Source organism: Squalius cephalus (assembly GCF_949319135.1).
Source record: "Squalius cephalus genome assembly, chromosome: 4".
Taxonomy (NCBI): Eukaryota; Metazoa; Chordata; class Actinopteri; order Cypriniformes; family Leuciscidae; genus Squalius; species Squalius cephalus.
Window position 1 is genome coordinate 39,091,815 of NC_137125.1, and position 17,340 is coordinate 39,109,154.

At 36.9% G+C, this 17,340-nt stretch overlaps 1 protein-coding gene and 1 long non-coding RNA gene across 2 annotated transcripts; both read left to right on the plus strand.

Moving 5' to 3' along the window:
* Window positions 1–1,151: 1,151 nt before the first annotated feature.
* rps16 (ribosomal protein S16) lies at window positions 1,152–4,475 on the plus strand. Its single transcript, XM_079869758.1, has 6 exons — window positions 1,152–1,193; window positions 1,284–1,335; window positions 2,181–2,282; window positions 3,882–3,978; window positions 4,144–4,191; window positions 4,286–4,475. Exons 2-6 carry the CDS (start codon window positions 1,288–1,290, stop codon window positions 4,429–4,431), a joined length of 441 nt encoding a protein of 146 aa, XP_079725884.1. The 5' UTR covers window positions 1,152–1,193; window positions 1,284–1,287; the 3' UTR covers window positions 4,432–4,475.
* Window positions 4,476–6,180: 1,705 nt separating this feature from the next.
* Window positions 6,181–8,847, plus strand: LOC307157849. Its single transcript, XR_013821106.1, has 3 exons — window positions 6,181–6,214; window positions 8,036–8,164; window positions 8,709–8,847. It is a non-coding gene; the product is annotated as an uncharacterized lncRNA (long non-coding RNA).
* The last annotated feature ends 8,493 nt before the right edge of the window (window positions 8,848–17,340 follow it).

Below are 17,340 nucleotides of genomic sequence, written 5' to 3' on the forward strand. Positions count from 1 at the left end.
ACTTTGCTTTTTTTCTGTCAAGACAGTAGTGCACACTCATACACACATGGAACAGCCTTCATATCTCAAAAGAACAATAGACTGATGGGAATGACTAGAGAAAGTGTTTTATAAGCATGTGCTAACTGCTAAGATAATAAGATAGTTTCTCTATACTAAGCTAGCAGTCTGATAACTTAGCCTAGTAGGCTACTAGAATATAAGATAATGATAACAGTAATGGTTGCTTACAATGGTTATTTGCCTTTACTGATAAAGATCAAATGTATAAATAAATACATGAATAAAACCCTCATTTAAACACATATAAAAACTTTAATATAGTATATACTTAATAATACATAAAAGTCATGTTCTGTGACTATTTTGTGCAGACGTTACTTGCAGGATCCATTAATCCATTCTAGTAATTTTGCTTCTGTTTAGGGGCCATTTGACCTCAGCAAATACACATTATAGAAAAAAATACAATAAAAGAAATCATAATCACAACTGACTTAAGTACAGCGTAGTGTACAACAGTCAGATCATCTTATTAACTAAAACTAGAGAAGCTATTAACCCTTGGGGTATAAAAAAAGAAAATGAGGGTTAAAATTATTACTATAATGATTTTAATGGTTTCCTAATCTAGCCTATACAATACATTAAATTCATTAAAAGTATCACCTAAATCTGAAAGATGTTTCACTTGGTTCGCCAAACTCATTCGAAATTTCGAATGATTCTCTTGTAACAGAGCGCCATCTAGTGGCGAGGTGTAACATTTAGCATGTGGAATAAAAGTCACATCAAAATAGATAAATATAATTATGTTCTATAACATAATTTTGATGTAATGAATAGTACGTATAGCAATCAGAATGATCGGAGCTCTATTATTTTTTAATTTTTTTTCAATCTCTATTTCAACCTATGATTTCAAGCCATCCATTGAAATGTGTCTGAATAGATATGCTTCCTTCAGCTGCAAAGGAAAATGAGGTGGATCATAATATAAATAATAGTTAATCTATTTACTTACGTGAATATTAGAATTTTGTAATCTTGTGAATGTGAAGTGTTAAAAATGTACAAATATTTTTTTACAATTACGACTGTCGTAAACACAAGATTGTTTACGACAGTGCCCCTGCTTTTGCGCACGGGAAACCCTTGTGCGGCCTCTCCGAACAGCACCCGAGCTCCGAAAGGTTTGTTCCTCAAGCAGTTGTCACTAAAATACGTATTTAAAGAATAATTTATGCTTTAATTAAACGACAATCATTTTATTTTTTTTCCAGAATCATGCCAGCTAAAGGTCCTCTACAGTCTGTCCAGGTTTTTGGGCGTAAAGTGAGTATTTAAACGCTGTATGTCCTCGTGCTCGTGCACTTCGGTGATGCGGGTTTGAGATTAGCCGGCTATGCTAACAGATGTATGCGGTTGTAAATGACTGTGAATCTAATGTTTTTATATAGTTTATGTACTAAACGTAACCGTTAGAGTTCATAAAAAAGCATATGTGTTCTTAAACCATTAAAATGTAAAATAAGCATATGTCCTTTGTAGATTAACAGTGAGTGATGAATAAAGTGTTGGTAATGGCTGTTTGCTGACACGTGGGAAAGTTCAGTGTGTACATGTACAGCAGTAATTCATACAAAACAGTTGCTTTTACATCTGATTGTCATGTTTTCTGTTGTTCAGTAGTTATATAGAGGGGCTTCTTGTTTGTCTTACTAACTGTTAGCCTGTACTTGTGTCTAGTATAGCAATGGGTCTTAATTCTGATCATAAGAATATCATATAATATATAATAACCCGGTTTCACAGACAAGCCTTTAGCCTAGTCCCAGACTAAAATGCATGTTTGAGCAGTTTTAACTGAAAGCAACTTGCCCTGGCATATCCTATAATATATCAGTTCCATTGTGTCTCAAGATGCACATCAGTTATGTAACAGTAATGTTTTCCTAAGGCACATTTATAAAAGCTACTTAAATGCCCTAATTGAACTAATGCCTAATCCTGGCTTAATTTAAGCCCTGTTTGTGAAACTGGGCCTTTTAGAATATCCTAAATGTGCAATGCTTTGGTTATGTGCAATGCCAGTAGCAAGATTTAAGACCATCGTGCTATAACATCTTAATAGTGTCATATTTGATGTGATGTCTGATCTGTTTTTTCACCATCACCAGAAAACAGCCACAGCTGTTGCCCACTGCAAGAGGGGAAATGGGCTTATTAAAGTCAACGGAAGACCCCTTGAGATGATCGAGCCTGCCACTCTGCAGTACAAGGTACTTTAATTACAGATATGGAGTGCTTGGAATAGACATATTCAATCAGATCTCTATATAAGTCAATTATTGAATGATACATTGTCATCATTCATTCATGCAGTTCCAAACCTGTATGAGTTTTTCCTCTATGGTAAATAAAGGTGGGGTTTTTAAAGAATATACTGATTGTTTTTTTTAGTATAATAAAAATGAATCAGGAATTGGTGCTGTCACCTTTGTGGAAGAAAAACACAGAAATGCCAGGTTTTGTTTACCAGCATCCTCCACAGCACTTGTTACCATGTTCATTTCGTTGCCCTGAGAAGTAATAATGTCAGATTTGGGAAAATTCTGCTACTTTTCAATGTATTAATCTAATTTGCATTCATGAATCAAATCAGTCCAGTTTTCAAGTCTCATTCTGAAATAAAAATTGAGACTGATAATTTTTTTATGGAATATTGCATTGTTTATAAATGATTTATCAGTGTACTTAATTTTTAATGTTCATGTGCCCTCATTATCATTAATCAGAAACATTAACTTTCCCTTCACGATGGCATCTTTTCTCATCCGTCTGTCACTCACGTGAGATTGTAGCAATTAGCAAATGACAATGACCCATTCAATTCCTGATGGACAGTCAAGTCCTGGCTTTTTTCTTGCTGAGAAGCCGTACCACTAGGATCTGTGTCATAACAGTAAATAATAGATGATGGCAATTTCCATTGCATGCCAACTTTAAAGGGTTAGTTCACCCAAAAATGAAAATTCTGTAATTTACTCACCCTCATTTCAGTCCAAACCTGGAAGGCTTTCGTTCAACTTCAGAACACGAATGAAGATCTTTTAAATGAAATCTGAGAGATTTCTGTCCCTCCATAGACAGTCTATGTATAAAGAGATCAAAAAACTAATCCATATAAAAATATGTATTGAAGAGTCACTTTATATGATGAACAGAATGTTTATATGTGAATAAAAGCCTTAATATAATCCATTCATCATAAAGCGATTGAGTCTCTTCAGAAGATTTGTACTAATCCGCTCAATATGGATTAGTTTTCTGATCTCTTGGGAACTTTTTGAAACATCAACGTGATTGTTGCGTCGCTGTCAATGGAGGGACAGAAAGCTTTTAGATTACATTAAAATATCATCTTGTTTCGGAGATAAAGAAAAGTCTGATGGGTTTGGAACAACATGAGTGAGTAAATGACAATTTATTTTTTGGGGGGTGAATTAACCCTTAAATTGAAGTGACGTGAAGTCCAAGTATGGTAACCCATATTCGGAATTTGCCCTCTTCATTTGACCCATCCAAGTTAGTGCACACACATTAGGAGCAGTGAGTAGTGAACACACACACACACCCATAGCAGTGGGCAGCCATTCACTGCGGTGCCCGGAGAGCTTTTGCGGGTTAGGTGCCTTGATCAAGGGCCATTTCCTGCCAGTAATGAGAAATCAAACCTTTGAGTTAAGTTTAACTCTAACTATTAGGCCACAACTGTCCAACTTTAAGTGTACACTTATGTACAGTCACCAGGATAGAGTCCTTTAGCTCTGTGTGAGGAGATTTTGTTCATACGTCTACTAACTGAGTGTTTCCTTTAGCTGCTGGAGCCTCTTCTGCTGCTGGGTAAGGAGCGCTTCGCTGGCGTTGACATCAGAGTTCGCGTGAAGGGTGGTGGACACGTCGCTCAGATTTACGGTTAGTAACACTGGCTGATGGTGGAAGCTGTTTGCTCTGAATTGTCTTACCGTGAAAGTATTTGAACATGATAATCAGTGAATGGTAAATGGATAGATTCTTATCTAAGGCCGCAGTGTTCAGAAACTTCTGTACTGACATTAACATGTTTCATTCTTCTTTCAGCCATTCGTCAGGCCATCTCTAAATCCCTGGTTGCCTATTATCAGAAATGTAAGTGTGCATCATTGTAGTCATTATGTTGTGAAGATGAATGTGGAAGGTGTCTGCATTAATTGTCATATTTTTCTATTTTCTCTTCTCCCAGATGTGGATGAGGCTTCCAAGAAAGAGATCAAGGATATCTTGATTCAGTATGACAGGACCCTGCTGGTCGCTGATCCCCGCCGCTGCGAGTCCAAGAAGTTCGGTGGACCTGGAGCTCGCGCACGCTACCAGAAGTCCTACCGTTAAAATCTCTCTGTACATTTTCATATAATAAACCTGAGGGGGAACAATTCTTTTTGTCTTGAGGAGTTCTTCTTAAGACTGTGCTTGTAGTCTTGAGTTTGAATGTGTTCTGTGTTCAGTAGTCGATTTGGTTTTAATTTCCACATGATTTCAAAATAGTTCACAAGGTTTTTGAAGGTTCACTGAGTCAAATAGTATAATTTCCACTGAAATTCATAAAATTATTGGTTAAAAGATTTTATGTAATTGAGGTAGTTTACAATTAATGTTACAGGTTAATTACAGGCTGATGTATGCATGGAATGATTATGATAGTAAAATTCAACAATGAAAGAAATGGGCTGTTTCTATTCTGCAAAACGATAGTGATGTGAAATAATATATAGAGCTACATCACAACTAAGAACGTGTTTTGAGTGAGTATACATGCTGATTATTGAACCACATACTAGCATTCTATTATTTATTTTGCCATAGAAAGAATGTCAAATAATTGAATGTGGCTCTTGAGTCAACAACAGTGGTAGATTTTAAGTGCATACCTATGGAGGTTCCAAAAGCAGTGCTAACTACTGGTGAAGTACACTAAATAGTCATTTGGAATTGAGTTCAATATTTTTATTCGGTAGTGTGAATATTCTTAACTTAAAAATGTGTTACAAATTATTGTATATGCTCTATATGGAGTAGCATTATTCTTTGAATAATATTATAAACCAGAATTTCACTGTTATTTTGTTGTAAATGGTGGTGCTGCACCTCGGTCATATCAGATTCTTAACCAGTAATACAGATGTACAGAACATTTCCTTAAACGATGAAAGCGAAAGCAATGTATATTTTTATCCACTAGAGGGAGCCAAACCTATATAGCCCTAATGTAGATCACTCAGGTCAGCCGAAAGCACGTAATATTACTGATGATGATGACTGATATCTGAAATTTCCAGAAAGACAGCAAAGCATTAGTGTGAGCACAAGGGAGGAAACACTAAAGACATTCAGATTAAAGAAGCTTGCATACTTGTTTTGTTGTTTTTAATCTCTGCAATACATCCTCTGAGTCTAATGAGAGTGATTCATCTGTTCTGTAGCTCTCAGATTCTGGGTGAGGTAAGAGCAAGAGATAATGAAATAAGAGCTGTCTTGCTACTGGCCACACTGCTGCTGCTCGGTCTGATGTGATTCACTTATGGTAAATGGCTGGTATTGATCCATTACTGGCAGTTGGATCACCAAGTGGACGCAGATGGTGAAAACACCGTCTTCCAGCTCTCTTGGACATTTGCATCCTGCTACTTTGCCTGAGGATGCTTCTTGCATTTCATTACGGTCTGACTCATGTAGATGCAATGAACTGTGCTGTCATACAGATACTGTGGACCTAGAAAATGCACGGGTTTGATCCTACGATACTACATACAAATATGTGCATTAATCCCCTGTGCTTAAGGCTTGGGTCCAGAATGAAAACCAACAAATGCTGGGTTTTAATTCAATAAAGTTTTCAAATAATGATAGATCCTCTTAGAAACAAGTGTAATTTGTCAAAGCACATTTTAAAATGATAAAAATATTACGAATAGAACTTGATTCTACGTTTTGATCATTTCTGAGTTACAGTTACAATAAAATAAGTTAGTCCGAAACACATTCGCGTGTTTTTTTATTTTATTTATTTTTTAATAACTGGTTTTGAGAATGGCTTTACTTGAAGATATTTAAGGGCGCATGGATATTGCTCCCGCGCGAGAGAGCACGACGTAAGCAAGCAGGACAGAGAGAGGTGAGGACCGTGAGGTTGTATTGGCTGGGCACGCGCTCCTTTATATATTATAATGAAGATTAGACAACATAGAACGAGGATATCAGGGTGAGGGTGCGGGAACATTTACCTTTTTGGCGAATTTTCAAGGGCGAATTTAAAAAAAAATGAATCTATGTGATTGGGAATTTCGGGTGAGGCAAGTTCTCCTCACACAACGTTTAACCCTTTTATGCAGGAAGTATGGCAATTTCTTCAGTCAGGAGTTTTTATTTTTATTTTTACTTTTGGTTTTAAATGAAGAGATAGGCTACTGTATTAAGTTGGTCACGCGGATCCACCACACTGACCAACAGAAAGCTGCTTGGTTTGAAAGTGACTTCTGTGTGAGCAGTGCTTCACTGCCTACATCAAATCGCTACATATTGACAATAGACAATGGACGTTTTTTGTCCACAACATTTAAAATCTCCCTGCAGTCAATTTTATCCCTTAAAACTCATCTTTGATAATCAAAATGACATATTTAGCATAATAGTATGAACATAATTTCTTCATGCCTTAAAATATAGCTAGTGTAACTCTACAACCTTAGTAGGCTATAAGCGGAATCATGAATATGCAAATTAATCCACTCAATTACACCAGCTCAGCTTACCTTGACCTTACTCGTCAACTATAGTAAACGCTACACAATGGCAAGTGGAAATATTAGTTTAATTCAGTCGTATATATGTTTGAACCAGAAACTGATTCAGAAGAATTGGAAGAGTAAATTATAGCCTACAGGGTCGTCTGCAAGTGGTAATGCGCTTATGTATTGCTCTACAATGTCAGACATATGCTATATACATAACGATAATTGATATGATTAGCCTTTGGCTTGACTAAATAGCTAATGATGTGTTGCTAATGTTACATGAACCATGTTCCTGTTCACCATCCCAAAATCATCATCCTTAGAAACGCTTTGAAAGTCAGTGGAGAAATTCCCCGCCCCACATGTTGACGGGATTGGTTACTTGTTTGTGACAGACAGTTGAGACTGTCTTTGGACAGTCACCCTGTGGTGAAAATCAAGCTTTTAATGTTGTTTATATGTGGTGTTTTTAATATGCTTTAAGACAAACCATGTGCAAATTCAACACCATTGCTGAGTATTTTCTCCTTAAAACTGCATTGAATCAAAGACAGGCTCAAATCACAGTTTGAAATCGCTGGTGTTTCTGACGTCACAAACTACCAATTGTAACCAATCACATCAACGTGTGATCGTGGATCTCTGAGCTGGAGTGAGTGAGAGGGGGCGGGGCTAATTTGCATATTCATAGAACTGCATAAACTATAAGAGGCAAGGGTGCAGAGTTATATTCAAGCTATTATAAGACATGAAGAATTTTCTTTTCAAGGAAAAAACGTTTAAATATGTAATTTTGGTGATCATAGACAAGTTTTTTTAAAGGATACAATTATTGACTACAGGGGGACTTTAAGGAGAAAATACTCAGCAATGGTGTTGACTGATTCATTTGCATGTGTTTGTCTTAATTTAAACACCACATAGATATTAAACATCAAAAACTTGATTTTCACCACAGGGGTCTCTAAGCACAAATGTACGTGCACATGTGCTGTCAGAAATTTATGCTTAGGCCTACATAAATGCATAAATTGTGCGAAATTATAAATTGAAACAGGCCTATTGCCATTTTTTTAGCTGAAAAGAACCAAAAGTAATTGAAATACTACATGGCGCATAACTTAATAATATGGATGGAAGAGTTTGTGTTGTTAGCTGCATGCAATTGAATATCCACCCCTCTTGTTGCTGATGAGTTTCAGACGGAGACAGTCCTGACCCGAGGTGAAACTTAACCACAGAGTGCAAACGATTCACCACTACTGCTGAGCTTCCTGGACGAAGACATGAGAACTCTGCTGCTGTTCGCATGGGATAGAGGAAGTACACGGGTAAAAAAAACGGACTGAGCCAAACTTGAGGACGGAAATATTATGGTAATATCCCTTAGTAAATAGAGATACCATATTGGGTTTTGAAATGCTAGTATGATGGTATTCACACAAGGATGAACAAGTTAGTCAACCTGCTTCAATGGGTCTTTTCAGCAGGGTAGAAGGAAGCGAGCATTATGAGAAGATATTTTTTAAGTTGTTGAGAAGGTTTTTGTTCAAGGAAATTGATGGAGAGAGTTACAATAAAGCAGATAGTTGTATTTTAGACATATTAGCAGCACTAATACAGGACAATGGCAAAATAGAAGACACTCTACATATTGTATCATTGCTCAATGTGGCGCTTCCATAGTACAAATCCCTGCGTTTGGGGATTCTTACCCACTGCGAGGAGGAGCAGAGAAGGTCCACTCCTCTCTGTTTACTCAGTGAGAGGTGATTGGTCAGTCAAATGAAAGGTTGCAGGCAGACAGATATTATTTTGGGAATCTGTACAGGGTAATATGACTCATAAGCTTACCTTTCTATCTGACATTAACAGAGCAACTTAAGCTGTTTATGGAGATGGACGAAGTTGGGCAGACACCTGGCTTCTTTTGGCATCACAGATGTCTCCCTGACAATATGACCTGTATGTTTAAAGTAAGAGTCCTGGTCCAGAATCAGCTCACCCTTACCAGTGGGGCTTGCTAAGGTAAAACCTAACTGTATGTATGAAATGTAAAAGTAACTCATCCAACACCGTTTTGCGATGGAAAATCAAAATGGACAATTCTTATTTTTCTTACATAATATTGCAATGTTTATTATAAACGATTTATACGTGCACATCATTATTATTATTTTTTAATTCACATGCCTTCCTAATCTTCAATAAAAAACGTTCACCTCCCCTTCAAAACTTCTGTTCTGTTCATGACGTGCGTCTCGGTGGAGGATTGGGCTCTATACTGACTGCAAACTTACACTCAGATCTGCCGCTATTTAGTTTCCTACAAGCCAACCAATTCCCGTAGGACAAAATTAAATTCCGCCCTACATTTTTCTCATTCCAGAAGTCGTTTCATTCAGATATATATGTCACAATAGGGAAGAAAAGACTAGCACAGCTTCCGTTTCATGCCAACTTTAACTTCAGGAATATAAAACTGTAGTTAATATTACAGAACATGGTAAGAAGGCCGAAGGCTGCAAACTAAATATGAATAAATATGAATACATACTTACACACTTACTAAATGTACATTTTTATTGACATTTATTGACAAAGCTGTACAATACCAAAGCATTGGTAACATATGTATTCATGTATTAAATTTCTGTTCAAAAGTTTGGGGTTGGTAAGATTTTGTATTGTTTTTGAAAGACGTCTCCAAGGCTACACTTATTTGATTAAAAATTTAGTAGAAACAGTAATATTAAATATTACTACAATTTCAAACATCTGCTTTATATTTGACTATATTTTAAAATGTAATTTATTCCTGTGATGCAAAGCTGGATTTTCAGCATCATTAATCCAGTCTTTAGTGTCACATGATCCTTCAGAAATCAGTATAATATGCTGATTTGATTCTTAAGAAACATTTCTGATGATTAACAATGTGGAAACCAGTTTTGTTGCTTAATATTTTTTGAGGAAACATTGATACTTTTGTCCAGGATTTTTTTGATGAATGAAAGTTCAATAGAACAGCATTTATTTAAAATAGAAATCTTTTGTAACACTTAGAATGTCTTTAGTCTTTAGTCTCATGACTTTTGATCAATTTAATGCATCATTGCTGAATAAAAGTATTAATTTCTTTCAAAAAATTTAAATCTTTCTGACCAAAATCTTTTGAACTTTAGTGTACATGCAATATAAAATAAATAAATGAAAAGAACAAAAAAATCTGACTGACATTTAAACTAAAATACTTAGTTTAATAATTCTTCCTGTTTCGCAGTATCATTTTTCTATTACCATGCCATTTTCTTACCATTTTCCTCTTAGTATTTTCTCTTTAGTCTTAATAATCATAACACACAACGACACACACAGTTAAATGAGTATACTTAAACTGCTCTGAGGTTAACCTATGTTATATCCTTCCATCCTTGCTCTGTTTCTTTGCTTCTGCTTTTCGTCATTTTCTGTTCTGAAAATCACCCTCCTCCAGCCCTCCATCTCCTCCCACCCCCGCACTGCTTCTCTCACTTTGTTTTATCTATATCTAACATCTCTCTGGCTCTTATCAAGGCTGCTGTATCACAGTTTTTTAGGCAATCGTCGTAACGGCCGTCTTGTTGGACGAATACACATGCTTGTATTTACAAATGCAACCCCTGTGTGTCTATTGAGAGATTTTGCAAAGCACTATAGGCTTAAGTATTGATATCAAACCGTGTGCATTTCAGATCAAGCTTTCATTTGTGTATTTAAGTGGCGTGTGTCTGGTCTAGCCAGCCCTTGGGCTTCATTTGCATCACTTAATTACTACAGTATAATTTAAAAAGACAGTAGTCAGACTGATTTGTGGCTGATAATGGCCAGACCAGCAAACCATCTGCCAAAATATGCAGTATACAACAGAGCTCACTGTGTAGAATACTGTATCCAACAATGCAATGCACCTAACCTTCAATTCCCAGTGTGACAGAAGCTAAATCAACACCAACATCTCCTTTTCCAAAAAGCAAAGATCTTTATAAATAATAATATATACCATTTCAGTGACTGCCTTTATAAACAAGTCATTCAACTGATTTGTTCAAAACGTTGATTCATTCAGGAACAAAAGTGACTGGCTGAAATTGGAATAGGAATAGCTTCTTGTTTATTGAACTGCTGTGTAAAAGCAATATTACAAAATGTGCTCCTGCTACTCCAATAATTTACCAACAGCAGATCCTGAATCTGTGGTGAAAGAAAACCGTAACTATTTTACATGGTGATGATTTTGTATGTCGTGTTGTTGGCGTGGTAGATTTCCCCTATGCACCTAACTTAAAGGGTTAGTTCACCCAAAATGGAAATTTCTTTCATTAATTACTCACCCTCATGTCGTTCCAAATCCATAAGACCTTCATCTATTCTCGTCGCTTCATAACATTAAGGTTAAACCACTGTCACATGGACTATTTTAACGACGTCTTTACTACCTTTCTGGGCCTTGAAAGTTGCAATGACGTTGCTGCCTATGGCTGATTCAGAAACCTCTCGGATTTAATCAAAAATATCTTAATTTGTGTTTCGAAGATGAACGACGGTCTTAAGAGTTTGGAATGAAATTAGGGTGAGTAATTAATGATAGAAATTTCATTTTCAGAGTACAACAGTTTTTATAGAATAAGTTTATGGCAAAGGTGAAATGATTCATTACATTATTTTCTCTAATAAGATTGTTTTTTCTTATGTATGATTATCTGCAACTAGGTAAAAGCAAATTTAGATGCAGCTTGTTGCTAGGGTATTGAAGTTAAATATATATATATTCAAACAACTGTCTAGCTCTCTTGTTCTATTCAGACAGTATCTAGTTTTGTTTCCTTGTTATTTTCAGACACATATTCAGACACTTTGGCCAGATATTGGAGACATTTAGTTTTCAAAGCATACAAATGTTAATTCTGCACGAAAAAGCAATATATATATATATACAGTATATATACATAACATAACATGCTAAGTGATGATGTATGGATGCTTGCTTTTAAACATGCCAATGTAGTGAGGTCACGTCACAAAAATGCTTGAAACATTTGCCACTGCATCCTGGGTTCATTTTCACATACTATTTTGAGAATTAGGCAGCAGACAATGCATACTGCACAGTGCGCACTATTCTAGTATTTCAATCTGAACATAACCCGTCACAAAACCCACATGGCCTACTATCGTAAGTGTGCTGTCCCTGTCAGCCTTCTCAACCGAACGATCTCCAGACCTCAGGACCGTGTCTCATTAAACTCTCTCACATCACTGCTAAAGTCATGGTATTCCTGAGGCTACGTCAAGCCCCTGGGTTCTGCACAATCATCATATATCTGACCCATTTCATACATGGACAAAAGGAGACATCTGCAGAAGCATAAACAGTGAAGGCGTTTGCTTGCCACCTACAGAAGTGAGCTTGCGCAGTCCGCCCGTTTCAGGCTCTGCAGTTAAACAGTCACCTAGTAAAAGGCAAGAGAATGTCATATAAAGAACTAGCCATATATGGTCTTTTCCTCTGTGTGCACAGCGCTATGGAAACACATCACCTGAAGGAGCAACCCCGTGACCCCTTCCTGTCACTGCACTAGACGATGGGTGCAGATTTACGCAGGCCCAGGCGCTTTTCTAGGCCTGCCATGTCGTCTCGTTTGACCGTAATAGGTACTGCAGCGGGAGGAAAAGTAATTGAAGTTTCTCTCTGCGTTCGAAGGTCTGCCAAGTGCGGAGGTGGGGGCTCACTTTAGTGAGGGATACAGTACAGCCGTTGGCATGGCAACAGAGAAGTACTGTTTGGGCATCGCTTATTTAGCAGAAAAGCGACATCCCAGAGAGAAGATAGAGAGATGGTGTGAATAATTGTGAATTGCTATTTGCCTGCCAACAGAAATAATGGTTATAGCAACAGGTCCTGCCTCCCTATATATTTCCCTGTGACTGTCACCCCAACTGACTCTGTACAAAGTTCAAAAGCATGAAGTTTTAATAGACAGAGCTGTTGTTTAAACAGACAAGTCAAAGACCGTTTCTGTATATAATGCTCTGAAATCACTGATAATCACATCTATAGTTCCACTTCTAAACATTTTACGTTTTTAAACTGAGTGCTAGGGTGGTTGCCAGGGCATTGCAATTTGGTTGCTGAAGTGTTTTGCAATTTGAGGTGGTTTATAGTTGGTTTCAAGGTGGATGCTTATAGCCCAAGCCAAAAGAGCATGCATTCTCAAGACTCTGATATTCTAGTCTCTAGGTATGGTTCAAGTCCCTCTTTCAGTGTAAATCTTTAGAACTTTTTTGGCCCGTTTTATTGTCTGCCTGGTGAAGATCAGACCTTGTTTTTGAGGTCTACTACAATAGGTTTTCATGATTGAATGTTCAAAACACACATTATTTAAAATATTTCACACTATTGCAGCACCACTCTTCCCAGTCTGTCAGTAACACTATGTTTAGTTCTGCTCTCTATGAAGCCCCTCCTTCTGAAAAGCATAATTTGTTCTGATTGGTCAGCTGGATAAGTGTGTTGTGATTGGTCAACTGCTTCAAGCGTGTTTGGAAAATGTCACGCCCCTTAACTAACCGTGAGTTTCACACTACTAACTTAGTCCTCAACCAGGCCTCGGCCACTTTTTTGGTTTATGCCTTGGGTCGGGAATTATTTAAATGAGGAATATTGTGACGTGTACGTTTCTGGAAGAAAACTCAAGACTACAATCGAGGTGTTTGAGGGAGTTCAGAAACCGTGCTTACTGATGTAGGGAATAACTCCCTTTGGACTGGAGTGACTTTGTGCTTTGTAACTTTGCAGACATTTTTCATGCTTAAACGGCAACATTACACACTAAAGAAAGTTGAAAATGCAAAAAAGCATAACCTTTAATGCTGATTTAACTCCTTATGTTTAGTGGTTTGTTCAAATCCCTAACCTAGCTGAGCAATACTAATAGTGATGCTTCATACATGAGTGATTGAATGAACAGCTGTTGTTTGTTCACTTTGTAATTAATTTAAAATTCATCTCATAATGTTTACGAGATATAAAGTGCTTGTAATCTAATGTAATTCATTATAGTTTTGTAAGAACTAAATATAAAACAAACAATTTAAAAGCTCTATTGATTCTGGTTTTTTTAGTAGGGATCAGAGCGAACCCAAAATAATCCTCATCCAACAGCAGTAACTATTGCTGGATGCATGTGTTCAGTCTCAGACAGGGTTCTCAGAATAAGCCAGCCTGAGCCCTTTTGTTAATTTGGTTATTTTATGTTTGTACTTGACAAATCGCTGCCTGCCGAGGCAGTTGTCTCCTACACCAGGGTATTGAGTTCGTCTTGCTCAACTAAGAATCATGTGGAGTTATGGCTTTAAGTTTGCAAACTTCTTTGAAACAAATACAAGAAAACTTCTTTAGAATTTACATCCCATTTAGCGTGCTTTCACAGGTGTGCACTTTTTGATGTGCTCCTGGGTTCCTCAGGGTTCTTCTAACCAAGTGTGAAAGCACACAATTTCAGAATCAAAAGTTCAGGTGGTATGTGTATTAATATGATATACTGACCAGTTCCCATTTATTTCTGTTTAAACCTGAGAGTAGTTAATCAAAAATTAGAATGCCCCTTACAAATTTATTCAAGTGTGCTATTAGTATACTTCTTTTAAACTAAAAATAAGAAAGTATACTTTTTTGTGTACTTCTCAGAAATATACTTAAAATTACACTTAAGTATTGGCCTATACTTGTACTCAATCTTTTGATCAAGATAAAGTATAATTAAGTATTCTAAGTATAATTAAAGGAATGGTTCGGAGTAAAATCAACCTAGGGTTCTTTGCACCATGACCTCGAGCCAAACACCCCCCCCCAGAAGCCTTTTTTCCCTTGGTCGAACATTATTAAAGTTTATTTTGAAATTTAAGCCGGATGGCTTAGTGCAGGCGCTAATGGATCCTAGGACGTATCTCATAAATTACCCCACTAATAATGCCCAGAATGGTACCAAACTTATACAGTAGTACAAGTAGGCTCTGTACTCATCAAACGAGGCATTGGAAAGTTTGTAAGTACATCAGGAGTTTATTTAAATAACACTTGCCTGACGGCTCATGCTACTGCTAACTGCTAAGGATGCAGTGTAACAACGAATTATTATTTTTTCCGAAGTGTTAACAACTTAGTGTTAACTAATAATTGCTACCAACAAAATATTAGTGCATTCCTGGAACTGGGCGTCATTACACTACATCCTTATGCATCGCTTTCTGCCAGGACTTTTACGTCCAAACCACTGAAGTGACGTCGACGTCCGGGTTAGCGGTAGCATGAGCCGTCAGGCAAGTGTTATTTAAATAAACTCCTGATGTACTTACAAACTTTCCAGTGCCTTGTTTTATGAGTACAGAACCTATTTGTACTACCTTATAAGTTTGGTACCATTCTGGGCATTATTAGACGGGTAATTTACGAGATACAACCTTGGATCCGTTAGCGCCTGCACTAAGCCATCCGGCTGATTTCTCTAAATAAGCTCTAACTTTAATAATGTTCGTCCAAGGGAAAAAAAGGCTTCTGAGGGGGTGTTTGGCTCGAGGTCATGGTGCAAAGGACCCTTGGTTGATTTTACTCCGAACCATCCCTTTAAGTACTCTTTTGATTGAGTAACCTATTAAATATTTTTTTCCCACCTAGTTTTAAATACGGTCTTAAACTTACATTGTTTAACAATATTGATTTATAAAGAAAACAGATATGTTCCTAATTCCTAGTAAGTGAAGTTTTGTGTAGTTCACTTGTAGTATACATAAGAATTTACTTCAAATCTACTTAAAGTTTTTAGTGTTGTTTATAAATGTTTGTGGTGTTTTTATTATGCTTTAAGACAAACCAAGTGCAAAGTCATAAGTCAACACCATTGCTGAGTATTTTCTCAATAACAAACCAGTGAACCAGTTCAAAAACGTGGCTTGAAATCGGCTCTTTTTCCGAAGAGATCATCACAAACTACCTTGTAACTAATCACGTCAACGCGCCGGCGGGCTTTCATTAACTGGGAAGCTGGGGAGTCTCAAGAGAAGTCAGGTTATCACGGTATATTTTTCTGTTGCTGTTCAGTTAAATGTAGGCTATCTTTCAAGTAGAAATGAGTACCTAAATAGGAACATAATAGTATATTTAATGTGCAGAAATAATATTTGAATAGTAAACTATAAGTATGATGTTAAGTTCACTTAAAGAACACTTACAAGTTTACTTGCACTACTAAACTAGTAGCTTACTTAAAGTATACTTCAAAGCGTACTTTCATAAACTAAAAATGTGCTACAAATATAGTATGCTTGCAGTACAAACGAAAAATGTAGTTGCAAACTAGTTGTGTGCTCAAAGTAAAAGTATACAAAGTATTTGTTTATTCACTAAGATGTGGGCCAATTTAGTCCAAAGTTAAAAATAGTACACTTACAAGTATACTAGTACACTGATATTAGTATACTGACTACATAAAGCATACTTAAAAATATACATGAACTTCACTTAAGTATACCTAATAAAATTAACTTGAAGTATACTTTTGTAAGGGATAACAGCAAACCCAATACATAGCCTTCAAGAGCATGATGGAAAAAATGGCTCCAGTTTTACCTCACCTGGGGCCTCATTTATAAACGTTGCGTACGCACAAAAGAAGGCGTACGCCGCTCTCTACGCAATAATTGGTATTTATAAAAAGCAAACTTGACGGGAAAATTTGCGGTCCTTCACGCAAGGTCTACCCCAGGCGTACGCACAAAAACGAGTGAAATGAGAAATGGCGACACCGTCGGCAGAATGAAGAAACACGTGAAAGTGTGTGAAACTGTAGAAACTGTAAAAGAAATGGCAATACTGCCTCTCATAAATAACATGAAGACTTCACAAAGCAAGTCTTACAATTAACAGCCGACACGAACACCCGTTTGATCGATCTGCAGTGTAAAACAAACAAAAGCAAACGAAGATTACAACAGAAATGCAAATTAACACATATTTGCAAAATGAAAAGTGAAATATGTTCTGCAATAATATTGGCATGTTATGCAATTCATCCTCATAACACATCTGTAGCTTGTCAGATGCAATCAAATGGATGGTTATAAAATGCCATGATGCCGTCACAAGGCGTAATGACGTGAGTGAAGTTACGTTTCTTGGTTTTCCTCTGTGTTTGCCATGATTTTGCAATCGATGAATATTAACTTGTGGGCGTTTCACGGACTATTTATGGGCAACTATGGGCGTGACATGAAGCCGCAAAAGCTGCGCTACATTTAGAATTGATTGTGATTTATTAAGGGAAAACTGCGTAGGATGTGCGTGCGCACGGTTTTATAAATCCGAATATTTCTGTGCGTACGCACGTCCTATGTTTCATCCGTACACCACTTCTGACGCAAATCCTACGCAAAGTTTTATAAATGAGGCCCCTGGGGTCTCATTTATAAA